General features: G+C 38.4%; 1 protein-coding gene and 2 pseudogenes across 2 annotated transcripts in view; all 3 read left to right on the forward strand.

Annotated features, from left to right (window-relative positions):
* ODAD2 (outer dynein arm docking complex subunit 2) overlaps positions 1-4,550 on the forward strand; it is a 235,563-nt gene extending 231,013 nt beyond the window's left edge. For both annotated transcript variants that reach the window (XM_070407349.1, XM_070407348.1), the window contains one exon: positions 4,162-4,550. In XM_070407349.1, the coding sequence (XP_070263450.1) occupies positions 4,162-4,275 (114 nt within the window). In that variant the 3' untranslated portion in view covers positions 4,276-4,550. The remainder of the gene's footprint in view (positions 1-4,161) is intronic.
* Positions 4,551-11,928: 7,378 nt separating this feature from the next.
* Positions 11,929-12,355, forward strand: LOC139010391 (mitochondrial import inner membrane translocase subunit TIM14-like; annotated as a pseudogene).
* Positions 12,356-13,054: 699 nt separating this feature from the next.
* On the forward strand, positions 13,055-14,549 carry LOC139010450 (non-histone chromosomal protein HMG-14 pseudogene; annotated as a pseudogene).
* The last annotated feature ends 4,011 nt before the right edge of the window (positions 14,550-18,560 follow it).

The following is an 18,560-nucleotide window of genomic DNA, read 5'->3' on the forward strand; positions in this document are numbered from 1 at the left end:
GTCAGAGGGGATCCCCAAACAACAATTATATATGAAGGAGTATAAGCGAAATACAGGCATTTGGGCAGGCATCGGGCCAAGGGGCTGCTTTCTAAGGGAGCTGTGCAAGGTGGTGGTAGCAATTGCTGATGCCAAGTGAAACCTGGGTCGTTGGTATCCCTTGAGGTCAACCAGAAATGAGGTGGGGCCTGGAGTAAATGCTGCCAGGTGCTACACCAACCTCTGAGCCAAAATTTCGGCTTCCTCATTCTTCCAAAACTAACCAGGGCTGGGCTCCAGGGAGTAAATGCCAGAATCAAACTTCAGAACTGGTGAAATAATCACCATGATAATGAACACCATTTATGGAGCACTTACTTTGTTCTGGGCCCTGGGTTTATGAGATTCAAATGCATAACCTGTATGTAGCCAAGCTATGTCATGGTCCAGTCATGACATTGAAATGCAGTCAGAGACACAAAAGCCCAGCAACCAAGTAGCAATTGAAAGTAATTTTAGTCCTAGTTTCACTCTCTTGAAAATAGAGAGAAAAACCACACACTGTTAAACTTTTTAAAAATCCTCCACCAACAGGAGAGAGGTAGGTTTTTATAGAGAAGACGCAGAGGCATAGTATAGAAATTATTTGATTAGTAATAGCTTAAATGGTTGCCCTATTTGGGAAAGCCTAGTTGGCTGTTGGTGATTGGTTGTCCTTAGGTTTCATTTTCTCAGATTGAATGTGTTGACTCTAGTTTAGATTTTGGGTTGCTTACATAGCCTACCAAGGCACTAGAGCCACTTCGTCTAATGGCCTCCTTGTTTAATTACATTAACAATGCAAAATTCACAAGGCATGAGGTTCCCTGAATGGCCCTGTTTCCCTCATGTGGAAGAGAGTATTTCTTTCTCTTGTATCTCATTTTTTTAATCTCTAGAATTTTTCCCCTTATTGGTGAACTTCACAATTTAGGAAGTTAGTCTGGAAGCAGTATAAATAAATGACTAATTACAGGGGGGCAAGAAAGAATAGAAAGACAGTGAAAAGCTGTGGTAAGCTTTCCAGGTATGGTGAGTGGCAGTACAATAGAGAGAAGCAATATAGAGCAATAGAGAGAAGTGAATGACTTTGAAAAGTGAATATGGTAATTTGTTTGATGGAGTGCAACGAAGATAAGAGTGGGGGTTAAGTATGAGGCAGGGAGATTCCTGGCTTGAGCAGCTAAGTGATGATACCTATTACTGATATGGGATTCAAGTTTAGAGAGAAAACATTTAAAACTTCATTTGGAATATGAAGTTTGAGATAACTGTGAGACTTCCAAGTAGAGATATCTAAGAAGCATTAAAAAGAAGCTTCTGAGGTGGAGATATAAATTTAGAAAATGATTCCACCTGAATGGTATTCAAAGTCAGGTAGTGAAAGAAACCATCTAGGAAGAGAGAACAGAATGAAGACAGAAAAGGAATTTGTTCTAAGAAACTTTAAAGATTCATGGTTGGGAGAAAGATAAAGAGCTATCAATGAATTGTGGGGAGATGAGGACAAATGGAGACAGAGAAAACCAAGAGACTATGGTAATAAGAAGCAGAGACAATTTCAGAAAGGAGAAAGTCAATTATATTAAACTCTGTTAAGGGGCCAAATAAGAGAAGGACTCAAAAGTATCTATTGCTCTTTGCAACATGGAAGTTATTGATGACCTTCGAGAGGACTGTTTCAATGGAGAGGTGAAAGCAGAAGCAAACCTAGAGTGAGTTAAATGGAGCTTAAGACCAGAGACAGTTAGTTCAGACAACTCTCTACAGAAATTTGACTATGAAGGGAAGAAAATGAGTCAAATGGTAGGTTCTTTTTGCAGGTGGTGGTGGTGGGGGGGGTGTTGTTTTTTTAAGATATGGAAACCTGCTTTTAAATGATGATGGGAAGGAATCTGTAGAAAGGAGAGGTTAAAGAAAAGATAATAAGAGACGGAATACATGGTGGTAAAATGTCCCAAGGAAAAGGAGACTGGATGATACAAGTGGAATAATGGACCTTGGGTAGAAGGAAAGAGACATCAGGAAGGAGGTTGGGGGGAGCTGGGTTAAGATGCAGGTAGATTTGCAGATTTGGTTAAAGTAGTTCCCGTCTAAAGGCTTCTATCAAGTGTATGAAGAAGCCCTTAAAGGTTATCTGCTGAGAATGGGGACTATAAGGAGGAGTTGGAGATTGGAAAAGAATGAAGAAGATTTGAAGTAGGCATTGAAAAGAGCGGGGAAGTAACCTATGAAAGAGAGACATATTTAGATTACTGGGCAGTGGTGAGAATTCATTTGAGATTGGATTTGTCTTGTATACATATTGCCTCCATTAGGGCTCAGCTATTAGTGAGGGCATTGGAAAGACAGAGTTGATTATGGTTGTATTGGATGGATGTCAAGGAACTGGTAAGAGAATAATTGAAAAGATGTACTGTGGAATCTAAACTGGTTGTAGAGGAAGTGAAGACAGGAAATGGTTAAAAACAAAACAAAAAACATATATAAGCCAATGGACTAGAGGTTGTGATGAGAATAAGCAAGTAAGTTCAATGACCAAATCATAGGAGTAAAAATTGTGATTAGAGATTTTGAAGGTGAGACTGTGAAGAGTGATGAACAATAAAAACCAGGGTCTGACGCTGGAAGTGGGGGACTATAATGTGGTAAAGATCAGTGACAATGAGGAAATCAAGGAACTGAGAAACCAGACATCCTCCCAGACCCCTTGGTGAAGGTTTTCTCACACACAGCCTTCTAAATGTTTTATATTTTTCCTTTCTTATTTAAATTATTAATCCATCTGGAATTGATGTTTGTGTATAATATGAGATTACCATTTTTATGTTCTTCTATTTGGATAACCAACTGTCCTCAGGCCATTTGTTGAATAGTTTAGTCTCTGAATACTCCTTGAATTCCTTCCTTCCAATACTATTCCTGATTCCTGTAGCTTGAAGTATTATAGTACCCTTCAGTCTCTCCTCTCTTTTAAGTTGCCATAAAAGATATCTTTCAAAAATACAAATTTGACCATGCCAACTCTCTTGATTAAAGTGCTTAAATTTTTTTCTGTGTTACATTTAGAATAAAAGCCAAACTCCTAATCTGGCCATATTTAAGCTGTTTCACAGTATTTCTCCTTACAGTATTTCTTTCCTTTCAAATCACCCTTATTTTCTAACATTATCCACACTTTTACTCCAATATTACTGTTTAGGTAATATATGATTCAATTAAATGTTAAATCTTCATCAGAACTACTAATTATGTTGATGAATGACACATTTAAAAAGTTCTAATTCATTTATTTGAAATTTATTAGACATCTACTATGCATAAGGCACTACATGGTACTCTAAGTTTCAGAGTTTGCAATCTAAAGAACAGAAAGCATAAATCCCAATATCTTTGAAGAATGGAGGAATTTAAGTATAGCAACATACATTTGAGCCAATTGCTATGAGAGAGAAATGGCATTTTGTTTGATGGAAATCTGGAAGTTTTGTCAAAAAGTTAGGTCGTGAAAGATGGTTAAAATTTAGAAAGCCAGAGAAGAAGATGGAAGTGCATTTTAGGTAGAGGGTAGCATCAATCGAGGCAAGAGAAGTGGGGCAGTGTGAACTTGGAGTACAAGATAGAGCAGGAGAAAGACAAATGACTAGAAGGGTAAACTGAGGCCAGAGTACAAAAATACTTTAAGGTTAGAAGACTGGCCTCTAGCTAGCATTGGGAGTCAATGATAATCTCCATTAAGGGACTGATATAATTACGTTGTGACATGATCGGGTGGAATTGAATGCAGAGATTAAATCTAAGAGGATGCACTCATAGTCTAGGTATATGTTGGCTTATCCTGGGGAAGCCAAAAAGAATGCAAGAGAAATTTTAAAGTAGAATCCATAGCAGTTAGATGACCAAAGAAAGGAGAAACTTGTCTAGCTCAGCTCCAGAAAAGAAAAAGGTAAGAATTTCATGCGAATTTCCTGCATCTGACTAAACATCATCTATATTTGATTTTGCTCAAACAGACTTTCTTGTACCTCTTTTTGGTGACTTTAAAAAATATTTAATATTTGAAAGTATTCCATAGCCTAACTTTATGTCTCTAGATTAACAGTTTTATTCTTATTTTCCTTCTCTCCTCCTTATGTGTGACAGCTTCTACTGCACATGGTTGGGTCCCCTGATCAGGACCTCCAGGAAGCTGCAGCTGGTTGCATATCTAACATCCGCAGGCTGGCTCTTGCTACGGAAAAGGCAAGATACACTTGAAATTTGAACAGACATTTCAAGCTATCAAATTTTACATGACACAGATCATATCACTCCCATGGCCAGGAAGCTGAAATTAGGAAACATTTATTAGCAGACCCTTTACAAGCAGACAAATGCCTGAATGAAAACATATGGATGAAAAATATGAAGGATATTGTTCATGCAAAAACTGCATGGATATTTTTCTTCTATTTAATGTTTTAAGGATTTGTATGTAATGAAATGTAAAGCCAATAAATTTTTGATGATTTTCCAGGAATCTGAGAATATATATATCCAGTATTTTTTTTTCAATGATGCTTTTGTATTTGTGAAAATTTTAATAAAAGATATGGACTTCCAGTGTGCAGTGCTATAGTGGATGAGTTTTTAGAATCCCCTTTCTGTTAAACCTATCTAACAGTCTTGTCATTATGGTTTTGTCGTTTTGATCACTTGCAACCCATGGGAGAGTTCTGAAGAGATGTGCTGATTTCACAAACTGTTATTAAATAGAATTCAGAATTAAGCAGCTGGACTTGAGAGATCATCCCGAGGTCATTCCAACTTCCCCCTAAATCTATTAAACATCTGAGAAGATAATGTGTAACTGTCACTTGACCAGATCATGCAAATCACAAAAACATAAGCAATGCATGAGTTGTGTGTTTTTTAACTTTTGGGTTTACACAGCATAAACAATGATACATTTTATTTCCCTCACAGGATTCACCAACACTTTTATTGAAAGAATGAACTTGTGCTGGTGTCAGGGTAATATTACTTCACATAAAATTGCTTTGAATTTCTGTATTTGTTTTCAGCACACAAAGTACTTTTTAAAAAGTGGCTACAAAGGATTAATAGCATTTTATCAGGTTATAGAAACATTAGAAGCCACTTAAAAGAATCACATATGTAACCTCAGTGTACTGAAATGTTTGGGAACTAACTGTGCAAGCATCACCAGGAAAATAACTTTGCATGCATCAGCTCTGTAAACAGACAGTCTAGGTTAATGCTTTAAAAAGCAGGCAAGGAGGGTTTATGAAAAAATATTAAGTACTGTGTATGTTTGTCATAATTTGCAGATGATTAACTAAATTGAGCTAAGTGTAAATAATTTGTATGAAATGAAAAGCCTGTACAGAATGAAATTACCACTGATAGTTTCTGTGATTAAAAAGCTCAGGAATTTCTGAGAATTTTAAGGTTTTGTAAAACACCAATTCATCATCATTGATTTTAAAAGGAGGTTATAGAAGAGAAAAACAGAAACAAGGAGATGATATGAATACTAAGAATTAAATTTAAATAATACTATAAATCCTTTAACTTTCAACAGTGTATATTTCTAACATTAAAGTTACCATGTGGCTGTGTTTCACTAACATTAAAAACACATCTAGAGAGATCCAGGATGGCAGTGGAGTAGGTGGAAGTTACACTGACCTACTCCCAGGGTCAAACTGGAATTATAGCTACTATAGAACAGTCAACCTGAATAACCAACTGAAGACTAGCTAAAAAGAAATCTTATAAGTGAGGATTTACAGAAGAAGCCACTTTGATACTGATAGGGAAGGGGAGATAGTTAAAGTTCTAGCCACGTACCCACATGCAGTGCCTAAGAATCCAGAGGAATATCTCAGCTGTAAAGGCTCCCCCTTAGGAGTGTGGGGTCTCAACCCCATCCCTGGTTCCCAAGCCCAGAGGACCAGAGCCCAGCAGAGGAGACCACATAACATCTGGCTATGAAAATCAGCAGGGATTCTGCCCACCAGGGACTAACAGGAGTCAGATTCCCTCTTAAAAGGCCAGCAAAAAATCTCATTCACAGCCACTCACCCTGAGCTCCAATGGAGGGAGGGTGGCTGGGAATAGAATAGTGTTGTGTGAGGAGAGACTGGGTTGTGCGGCTCTAGGGAGAGAGCTGAAGGAGATAGCCCTCAAGGTCCCTGTGCTGAGTCCCTCAGTTGCAGACACTATCTTTCTTGGGTTTAGCACTCCCTTCCATATGGTATCAGCCTGGGGAATGCAATAGCTCCACCCTTCCTACTCCCTGTCACCGTCCCCTATGGAGTTCACACCCTATGGAAGAGTCAGCTGCCTGGGGTATAGAGGTACGGGCAAACTCAGGGGGTATCAGAGACTGAGTTGTGTGGCTCTGGGGTGGGAGACATTCCCTACACCTTCCCATGAGCCTAATCAATGACAACCCTTCATGGGAGATCTAATAGCCCCATTCTCCAGACTCCTAGGGGCCCCACCCTCTTGAGCTCAGGATTTCCACAAGGTTTCCACTCCAGACTTGAGTTCTGTGGCTCTAGGAATGGCCCATTTTTCCCTCGCACACCTGACTGGTGCAGAGACCTCCATCACATAGCCAAATCTTGGTCTGTTTGGGCCTGATAAACTCTTCTTGCCTCTTCCTGATGACACCCTGAGCTCCACCCCACCGCAAAGTTCTGTGGACTTTTGTTGAGTGGCCTCAGACCCAACAGTGGCACCAAGTTTGAATCTGTATGAGTCTGGTGAACATTGCCCCTACCTGGTGACTCACTAAAAACCTAATTTACACAACTCTAGTATTGCCAAAGGCTCTTTCAGTAACAGCTGAACAGGCAGCCAACAGGTGAAGAGGCAGCTGGCAGTGGATCTAAGGTGCCTTAGGCCTTTGGCTGACCAACACCCAGGTTTGGTGCTGGTGGAAGCTGGCCTTGGGGCAAAACTTGGTCCTTCCCATGCACACCCAGCCTCAGCAGAGGTAGCTATACATTGTGGATCACTTTGTAGCTCCAAAAAGATCGCCCAGGATCAATCACTGGCAGACTCTGATATTGACCTGCACCAGAGTCCCAAGAGGCCCCAGAACCAACACACCTGGTGACCAGCTTCAGAAAACATCAGAGCAGGATCCAATTAGCTTCACAAGTGGCATATCTAAAGTGAGATCTCAGCAGGCACGAGAATCAGCTGAGGCAAATTCTGCTTCATGGGGTCGATCCTGCACAGCAGGTCATACATTGTGATCAGGGTCAATCCGCACAGTCACCAGCCTCGGGTCAGCCCCATGCACAGGCAGGCCAACAGCAATTCAGACTCAGCTACAACAGGAGGGCTCACATAACCCACAAAGGGACATCCCTGGAACAACCAGCTCAAGTGATCAGGGAGACTGCATCACTGGGTCCCACATAAGGCCACTCTTCCAAGATGGGGAGACATTGCAAATCTACCTAATACACAGAAACAAACACAGAGGCAGTCAAAATGAGGAGACAAACATGCCCCAACTCAATGGGTAAAAACTAAAACCATTTCCCCTAAGAACAGGAATAAGACAGGGATGCCCACTCTCACCTCTCCTGTTCAATATAGTACAGGAGTGGTGAGAGTGGGCATCCCTGTCTTATTTATAGCCATAGCAATCAGACAATAAGATGAAATAAAAGGCATCCAAATTGGAAAAGAAGAAGTAAATCTGTCATTATTTGTAGATGACATGATATTGTACACAGAAAACCCTATGAACTCCATCAAAAATCTACTAGAACTAATAAATGAATTTGGCAATGTAGCAGGATACAAAATTAACACCCAGAAATCTATGGCTTTTTTTTTTAATTAAATCTTTATTGTTCAGATTACATTTGTTCCTCTTTCCCCCCCCCCCCATAACTCCCCTCCTTCCAGTTCCCGCCCCACCCTCCGCCCTCACTCCCCACCCACTGTCCTCATCCATAGGTGCACGATTTTTGTCAGTCTCTTCCCGCATCTCCCATTCCCCTTTCCTCCCCAAGAATAGTCAGTCCATTCCCTTTCTATGTCCCTGATTCATTTTAATCACCAGTTCATTCTGTACATCAGATTATTTATTCACTTGATTCTTAGATTCACTTGTTGATAGATGCATGTTTGTTGTTCACAATTTGTATCTTTACCTTTTTCTTCTTCCTCTTCTTAAAGGATGCCTTTCAGTATTTCGTATAATACTGGTTTAGTGGTGATGAACTCCTTTAGCTTTTCCTTATCTGTGAAGCTCTTTATCTGACCTTCAATTCTGAATGATAGCTTTGCTGGGTAAAGTAATCTTGGTTGTAGGTTCTTGGTATTCATCACTTTGAATATTTCTTGCCATTCCCTTTTGGTCTGCAAAGTTTCTGTTGAGAAATCAGCTGACAATCGTATGGGTATTCCCTTGTAGGTAATTGAGTCTCTTTCTCTTGCTGCTTTTAAGATTCTCTCTTTGTCTTTTGCTCTTGGCATTTTAATTCTGATGTGTCTTGGTGTGGTCCTCTTTGGATTCCTTTTGTTTGGGGTTCTCTGCGCTTCTTGGACCTGTAAGTCCATTTCTTTCACCAGGTGGGGGAAGTTTTCTGCCATTATTTCTTCAAATAGGTTTTCAATATCTTGCTGTCTCTCATCTTCTGGCACTCCTATAATTCTGATATTAGTGCACTTGAAGCTGTCCCAGAGGCTCTTTACACTATCTTCACACTTTCGGATTCTTTTTTCATTTTGCTTTTCCAGTTGGGTGTTTTTTGCTTCTTTGCATTTCAAATCTTTGGCTTGATTCTTGTGCTCCTCTGGTCTGCTATTGGGTATAATATTCTTTATTTCAGTCCGTGTATGCTTAATTTCTAGTTTCTTTATCATAGCATTGAGGGTCTTATTAGTTTTCGTGAGGCTCTCCTCAAGTTTATTGCAAGCCCTCAAAATTGCGTTTTTTAGCTCTATATCCTCCATTTCTGTCATGTTTTTTTGTCTCCGCATTTTTTATGCTTTCTTGGTGCACCCCCTTGTGGTCTTTGTGTGCATTCTTGTTCTAGTTAAGCCTTGATAGCTGTAGTTAATACTAGAGGGATTTGACCACCAGGCCGACTGGCTGTGGGAATCAGCTGTGGGAAAACTTCTGTCCTCTGGGGAGGTGCTAATCTAGCCTTTGCCTGAGGCAATCCGGCAAATGGCTCTGCGCAGGGCTTGGGCGGGGCGGGATCCACAGGGCGGGCGGAGGGAGCAGTTATGGCTGCTCTCAGTCCGTCCCCAGGGGCTCTGCCTCTCTGTCCCAGCAACCGCTGCAAACCTCGGAGGGACCGTACCCAGACAGTCCTGCTTCTCCCATTTGAGTCTGGGTCCCTAGAGACTCGCCTGGATCTGGAGCTCAGAGTCTGAGACTCCCTCCTGATTGAAAATGACAACCACGCCCTCAGCCACCAGCCCGCTTTGCGCGCGCACCTCCGTACCTTTAAATTTTCCACACTGCGCCTCCTCTGAGCCTCGGAATGCTGTTGTCTTTCCTTCTAGTTGAAGAGTCTCTTCTCAGCCAGCCTTCCTGTGGTTCTGGGTGATGTCCGTTCCGTCTTTTAGTTGTATTCTTGAAGTGGTTGTTTGCGGCAGCAGTCTCCGGTGTTTACCTATGCCACCATCTTGGTGGTCCCAAAATCTATGGCTTTTTATACACCAATAATGAACTCACAGAAAGAGAAACTAAAAAACAAAAACTAAAAACAAAAAAAAACACAATTCAATTTACCATTGCAACAAAAAAAAAAATTAAGATACCTAGGAATAAATTTAACCAAGGAGGTAAAGGACCTATACTCAGAAAATTACAGGATGCTGAAAAAAGAGATAGAGAGAAAGACATAAACAAATGGAAGAATATATTGTGTTCATGGATTGGAAGAATCAACATCATTAAAATGTCCATACTACCCAAAGCAATCTATAGATTCGATGCAATCCATATTAAAATACCAATGACATATTTCACAAACCTAGAAATAACTCTCCAAAAATTCATCTGGAATAAAAAGAGACCCCGAATAGCTCCAGCAATCCTGAGAAAGAAAAACAAAGTTGGAGGGATCACAATACCAGATATCAAGCTATACTACAAAGCCACTGTTCTCAAAACTGCTTGGTTCTGGCACAAGAATAGACATACCATAGACCGATGGAGCAGAACAGAGAACCCAGAGTTCAACTCAAGCCATTATGCTCAATTAATATTTGACAAAGGAGGCAAGAGTATACAATGGAGTCAAGACAGTCTCTTTAATAAATGGTATTGGGAAAATTGGACAGATTACATGTAAAAAAAATGAAACTAGACGGCCAACTTACACCATACACAAAAATAAACTCAAAATGGATAAAGAACTTAAATGTAAGACAGGAAACCATAAAAATCCTAGAAGAAGCCATAGGTAGCAAAATAGCAGACATTTGTCATAGCAATATCTTTACTGACACAACTCCTAGGGCAATGGAAACTAAGGAGAAAATAAACAAATGGGACTACATCAAAATAAAAAGCTTCTGCACAGCAAAAGAAACCATCAACAAAACAACAAGAAAGCCCACTGCATGGGAGAACATATTTGCCAATGTTATCTTCGATAAGGGTTTAATCTCCAAAATTTATAGGGAACTCATACAACTTAACAAAAGGAAGATAAACAATCTAATCAAAAAATGAGCAAAGGACCTAAATAGACACTTTTCGAAGGAAGACATAAGGAAGGCCAAGAGACATATGAAAACATGCTCAAAGTCACTAATCATCCAAGAGATGAAAATCAAAACAACAACGAGGTATGATCTCACACCTGTCAAAATAGCTATCATCAACAGATCAACAAATGATAAGTGCTGGCAAGGATGTGGAGAAAAAGGAACCCTCATGCACTGCTGGTTGGAATGCAGACTGGTGCAGCCGCTGTGGAAAACAGTATGACATTTCCTAAAAAAATTAAAAACGGAACTTCCATTTGACCCAATAATCTCACTTCTAGGAATATATCCCAAGAAACACCAATCAGAAAGGATATATGCACCCCTATGTTCATAGCAGCACAATTTAAAATAGCTAAGATTTGGAAACAGCCTAAGTGCCCATCAGCAGGTGAGTGGATTAAAAAACTGTGATACATCTACACAATGGAATACTACGCTCCTGTAAAAAAAAGAAGGAATTCTTACCATTTGCAACAGCATGGATGGAACTGGAGAGCATTATGCTAAGTGAAATAAGCCAGTCAGTGAAAGATAAATATCACATGATCTCACTCATTTGTGGAATATAATGAACAACATAAACTGATGAACAAAAACAGAACCAGAGTCATAGAACCATTGAATAGACTGTCCAACCTATCAGGGAAGGCAGGGTGTGAGTAGGTAAGAGATCAACCAAAGGACTTGTATGCATGCACATGAGCAAATCCAGTGGACACAGACGGGGGGTGGGGGTGCCTGGGGATATGTCAATGGAGGAAAAAAGGAGACTTATGTAATACTTTAAACAATAAAGAATTTAAATTTAAAAACTAATAATAAATAAAAGTGTTTTTTTTTTAAAAAAAAAGAAAGAACAGGAGAAATCTCCAGATAAATAAATAGCTAGAAGAAGCATGTGGATTGAACCAATGATTTGGAAGACAAGGTAACAAAAAACACCCAATCAGAGAAGCAAAAAGAATAAAGTATTTTAAAAAACAAGGATAGTTTGACTACTGTGTGTTCTGGGACACCAGTGTGTGGACATTTTGTCCCTGCTGGTGGTGGCAGTCTTCATTTCTGGTAGCGGCGTGGAGTTAGTGACTGCAGCCTCTGGGCTTGAATGAACCACGCTCTTGGTAGAGGCAGGGGAGCTGAGCCGGAGCAATGGCCAGTACAATGGTAGCAGTTGGATTGACCATTGTTGCTGTAGGATTTGCAGGCTGTTGTTTTGCAAGCCTTGAAGCATATGGAGCCTCAAGTCAAACAAGTTTTTCAAAGTCTCCCAAAATCTGTAAGACTTCCTAAACATTTTTGCTAATTCTTTGCTGCCTGTATATGACGTTTAGAACTACACTTGAAGAGGGCCTTCAGCGGTGGCTATTACAGAGATGGGTTCAAATCCAAAATGACAAAACAAAAAGCAGCATTAATACAAAGTGTAAGCCATATTGCCAATAAAGGAAAAATAAGAGATGCTCATTAATGAATTATGCTTTTAAATCACCTGGACAAGGGAGGATCTCCTTATATAGCAGCCAAAATCAATGCAGCTAAAGATTTACTAGAAGGTCAAGCTAAAAAAGTGAAGTAAATGTATGATGAATTTTAAGTTCTTGTTAGTTATGTATATGAGAACCAGCTTTTTATAATAAAACTAGAGGCCTGTTGCACGAAGAGATTTGTGCAATAGGCCTTCCCTTCTCCTGGCTGCGGGCAGCAGTTTTCCTCCAGCACCTGGGACCCAGGCCTTCGCTCTGGCCTGAGCCGCCTTCCGTCATCCATCTTCGCAGCCCCGGCCAGAGCCGCCTTCCGTCTTCTGTCTTCACTGCTCCGGCTCACCTTCAGTCTTCGCTCCACCACTTGGAGCCTATGTATGCAAATTAACCGCCATCTTTGTTGGCGGTTAATTTGCATATCATGCTGATTAGCCCATGGGAGGCGTAGCGAAGGTACGGTCAATTACCCTGTTTGTCTATTATTAGATAGATAGATTAGATGTCCTGAAGCTACACATTTTAAAAATGATTTAGCATGAACTAAGTCAAAGCCTTGGTATACATTTCTTGTTTACATTTGAGGATTTTAAATCAAATTATAGAATATTATAGATTGATACTCAATAATTATGGATACATACCATTTGAATAGAAATATTGTTCATTACTCATTTAGTAAATAATTTGGTACTTACTTCAAGGCAAAGTGAACATGAAAGTCTCTGCTCTCAAGGAACCTCAATTTGATCAGACCCATAAACTAGTAATTAAAATACAATGTGATACATATTATGATGGAATTAGTACAGGTTGTTATAGTAGACTCATCTCTTTGGGAGGAAAGAATGTCAAGGTACAGAGAGCTGGCTCAGCTGCTTGGAACTGTGAATTTAAAAGTTAGTTTAGTCACAACTTTGACTAAAAAATTGATGATGTTATGTATCATATCACTGTCAGAATTCAGATTTCATACATTAAAAACTTGATAAAAGATGAGAGTATATAATTTCTAATCAAGAAAATATTTACAGTGTATTCAGCTAGCCCTTTTAAGAAACTGACCATTTATAAAAATTATTTTTTACATAATCAAAAGTTTTGCATTTGTTCTGACCAAGCTTAAACAGAATTAGCTAAACTGAAATGCCCTGTTATCAAAATACTTAGTTTGGACTCTGAGAATTTGTACAGTGATATATTTAAATGACATTTGAGGGTAAATGGCTAACTATTGGTCTAACATATGTAAAGATCTTAACCAAAGGACTTATATAAAACACCCAAGGGAGAATCTAGCCAGTATCTATGTTTAGCTTTAAAATGATAATGTATGCTACCTGCCATCTAAATTTTATTAAGTCATCTTAAAGTTCTTAATAATGGAGAACAGACTTTCAAGATAGAAATAATGGAAGCAATTATATTTAGTGTTGGAATGTGTTTAGGGGTGTTTCAAAGGTGGGGTATATCTGCTTTGTGTTTATTTTTGATCTTGTTTAAAATCTGATCATATCTATTTGTTACATTTTAAGAGTATGAAGAGGCATCCGTGGCTTTTATGTAGAATAAATCTTTTTAGTTATTTCCAGGGGGAAAGGGTATTAAGATACAGTTGATTTGTTATTTGAAGTAATTATGTTTTAGAAAGTTGCTGAAAATACTGAACCACTGTTCCTAAGGAAAATACAGGTTCCTATAAGCCTCTGGTCACATCACATTTTTGTCAACCAGTCAATATAAAACCTTGTTTTATGTGTGTTTGTTTAATTAGAAAAAGAAAATAAAACAAGGATAGTTTAAGGGACCTTTGGGATAACATGAAGTATAATAACATCTGCATCATAGGGATAACAGAAGGAGAAGAGAGACATCAAGGGATCAAGAGTGTATTTGAGGCAGGTCCGCAGCCAGGCAGCCCAGGTTCGCCAAGCCACTAGGCGGCCTGGCCCTCAGGCACCCAGCACATGCCCAGCCCTGCGCCACGAAGCCCGAGAGGAAGGTCAGCTCTGCAGAAGGGGTGGTCAAGGAGGAGCCGAATAGGAGGTCGGCCAGGTTGTCAGCCAAACCTGCTCCTGCAAAAGTGGAAACGAAGCCCAAAAAGGCGGCAGGAAAGGATAAGTCTGCAGACAAAAAAGTGCAAACAAAGGGAAAAGGAGAGCAAAGGGAAAGCAGGCAGAAGTGGCTGACCAGGAACCTAAAGAAGATCTACCTGCGGAAAACAAAGAAATTAAAAATGTGGGGAGTCCAACCTCAGATGAAGCAGGAGAAAAAGAAGCCAAGCCTGATTAATGTCATATACCATGTCTTATCAGTGGTCCCTGTCTCACTTCTTGTACAATCCAGAAGAATATTTTTATCAACTATTTTGTAAATGCAAGTTTTTTAGTAGCTCTAGAAAAATTTTTAAGAAGGAGGAATTCCACCTCACCCCATTTTTTAAAGTGTAAATGCTTTTTTTAAAAAGAGGTGAAATCATTTGCTGGTTGTTTATTTTTTGGTATAACCAGGAAATAGTGGGATAATGAATATGGGAGACTTTGATTGTCTTGGGTGTCAGCTTAACATTCATAGGTGGGGGTAGTTTTTATATCTTATAATACAAAGCATACTAAATGGCAATTTGGAGTCAGTCATGCATTTTCTATGTCTTAAACTTTTTAAATTACTTCTATTCACATGTTTTTGGTAGAATTGTTTCCTAAAGAAAACCATTCCTTGATCTTGGCTTCCCTGTCAGAATTTTGTGCATCTGTAGCATCTTTGGTGTGGTAGTCCAGGTTTCCTAGTAACTTTGTCAATGTGCTGTGAAAGATTGAAAATTTGATTATGTAGTATATATGATATTAAATTGTGAATTAGTGGGACTTTGATGTAACAGCGTATCAACATTTGAAGATATTGGTACTTAATACTCTATTAAGGAAAGTTAGTCTCTAAATTTTAAGCTGGAAAGTCACTGGAATAACTGTTTAGAAAAGAATCACAACTACATGACTACAGTTTTGGTACGTATGTTAAGAATTGTGTACAAATTGAAATGTCTGTGTACTGATCCTCAAAACAATAAAATCTCAATTATAAAAGAATTATTTGAGGCACATGGAAAAAAAAGAGTGTATTTGAAGAAATAATGACTGAAAACTTCCTTTTTCTGTTGAGGGAAAAAGACACACAAACCTAGAAAGCACATAGAGTCCCAAACAAGATTAACCCAAAAATGCACACACCGAGATATGTCATGATTAAAATGGCAAAAGTTAAATAAATAAAAAGAGAGAATCTTAAAAGCAGCAAAAGAAAGTTATCTACAAGAGATTTCTCATTAGACTATCAGCTGATTTGCCAACAGAAACATTTTAGACCAGAAGGGATTGACATGAAATATTCAAAGTATTAAAAGGCAACAATCTACAACCACGACTATTTTACCCAGCAAGCTAACATTTAAAAAACTGAAGGAGCAAAAAGAGCTTTCTAGGAAAGAAAAAGCTAAATGGGGTCATTACCACAAACCAGTATTACAGGAAATGTTAAAAGGTCTTCATTAGGAGGAAGAAAGGAAAAAAAAAACACCCAGGAACATAGTTATTAAAAATGGCAATAAATACATACCTATCAATAATCAACTTATATTGATAAATGGCTCAAATGTTCCAATCAAAAGACACTGAATAAGAAAACAAGACCCACATATATGCTGTCTACAAGAGACTCACCTCAGAGCAAAAGTTGCACACAAAATAAAAGTAAAGAGATGGAAAAGATATTTCATGCAAATGGAAATGAAAAAAAAAAAGATGGGGTAGCAATACTTAAAACAGACAGAATAGACTTTAAAACAAAGACTATAATAAAAAAGGAGGATCCCACATAATGATAAAGGTGTCAATCCAACAAGAGGATATAACCATTGTAAGAGTGTATGCACTCAACATAGAAGCACCTAAACATATAAAGCAAATCTTGATGAACATAAAGGAAAGACTGACAGTAATACAGAGTCATAGTCATAGTAGAGGATTTAATATCCCACTGCCATAAATGACTAGATCTTCCAGACAGTAAATTACCAAGAAAATGCCATCCTTAAATGACATGCTACATCAGATGCATTTAATTGATATATATTATTTTCAAATGTACATGGAACATTTTCTAGAATAGACCACGTGTTAGGACACAAAACAGTCTCAATAAGTTTAAGAAGATCTGAAATCATATCAAGCATCTTCTCTGACCACAATGGTATGAACCTATACATCAATTACAAGAAAAAAAAACAAACCTGAAAAACATACTAACACATAAAGGTTAAATAACATGTTACTAAACAATGAATAGGTTAGCAATGAAATCAAGGAAGAAATTAAAAGATACCTTGAGATAAATTAAAATGACAACACAACACACCCAAATCTATGGTACACCACAAAAGCAGTCCTAAGAGGGAAATTTATAGCATAAAAGGCCTACCTTAAGAAACAAGAAATTTTTCAAATAAGCAATCTAACCTTAAATTAAAGGAACTAGAAAAAGAACAACAAAGTCCAAGTAGCCAAAACCGGTTTGGCTCAGTGGATAGAGCGTCGGCCTGCGGACTGAAAGGTCCCAGGTTCAATTCCGGTCAAGGGCATGTACCTGGGTTGCGGGCACGTCCCCAGTGGGAGATGTGCAGGAGGCAGCTGGTCGATGTTTCTCTCTCATCGATGTTTCTAACTCTCTGTCCCTCTCCCTTCCTCTCTGTAAAAAATCAATAAAATATATTTAAAAAAAAAAAAAAAAAAAAGAACAAAGTCCAAGTAAATAGAAGGAAGAAAATAATAAAATCAAAGCAGGAGTAAACAAAATAAAGTCTAAAAAAATCACACGCCACGATACAAAAGATCAATGAAATGAAGAGCTGATTCTTTTAAATATAAACAAGATTGATAAACCTTTAACTAGACTCATCAAGAAAAAAATAGAGAGGACCCAAATAAACAAAATCAGAAATGAAAGAGAGATAACAAGGATTATAAGAAGACTATAGGCCCGGTGCATGAATTCGCTGTTACATCAAAGTCCCACTAATTCACAATTTAATATCATATATACTACATAATCAAATTTTCAATCTTTCATAGCACATTGACAAAGTTACTAGGAAACCTGGACTACCACACCAAAGATGTCTTCACCCCCGTATTGCCTGTGTCCATGGGCTATGCATATATGTATACAAGTTCTTTGGTTTATCTTTTCTCATCCTCCCACTCCCAACATCAAGGTATGTCAGTCTGTTCTATGCCTCCACGCTTCGGGTCTTATTTTATTGGTCAATTCATTTGATTCATTAGAGATCACAAATAAGTAACATCATGTGATATTTGTCTTTCTCAGATTGGCTTATTTCACTTAACATAATAGTCCTCCATGTACTTCCATGCTGTCCCAAAGGGTAAGAAATCCCTCTTTTTTACAGCTGCAAAGTATTCCATTGTGTAAATGTTCCACAGTTTTTTTTATCCACTCATCTATTGATGGCTCTTGGGCTGTTTCTAAATCTTAGCTATTGTAAAAAACACTGCCATGAACATAGGGGTGCATATATTCTTTCTGATTAGTGTTTCTGGGTTTTTAGGATATATTCCCAGAAGTGGAATCACTGGGTCAAATGGAAGCTCCCTTTTTAATTTTTGAGGAAGCTCCATACTGTTTTTCATAGTGGCTGCACCAGTCTGCATTCTCACCAGCAGTGAACTAGTGTTCCCTTTTTTCCACATCCCGCCAGCATTTGTTGTTTGTTAATTTTTTTGTGATAGCTGTTCTGATAGGTGTGTGGTGATATCTCACTGTGGTTTTAATTTGCATTTCTCTGATGATTAGTGACTTTGAGCATTTTTTTGTATGTCCTCTTTGGAGAAATGTCTATTCAGGACATCAGCCTATTTTTTAATTACATTTTTTTTTCTTTTGTTAAGTTGTATGAGTTCCTTATATATTTTGGATATTAAATCTATATCAGATGTATCATTGGCAAATATGTTCTCCCAAAGAGTGGGTTCCCTTTTCATTCTGATGGTAGTTTCTTTTGCTGTACAGAAGCTTTTTTTTTTTTAATGTAGTCCCATTTGTTTATTTTCTCCTTAGTTTCCATTGTCCTCGGAGATGTATGCATAAACATATTGTTTCTAGAGATGTATGAGATTTTGCTACCAATGGTTTCTTTTAGGATTTTTATGGTTTCACAACTTACATTGAAGTCTTTTATCCATTTTTAGTTTATTTTTTACTACAATGTAAATTGGCGGTTTAGTTTCA

This window comes from Myotis yumanensis, unplaced genomic scaffold (genome assembly GCF_028538775.1).
Source record: "Myotis yumanensis isolate MYYU_CA2020_CCGP unplaced genomic scaffold, mMyoYum1.0.hap1 SCAF_1, whole genome shotgun sequence".
NCBI classification, from domain to species: Eukaryota; Metazoa; Chordata; class Mammalia; order Chiroptera; family Vespertilionidae; genus Myotis; species Myotis yumanensis.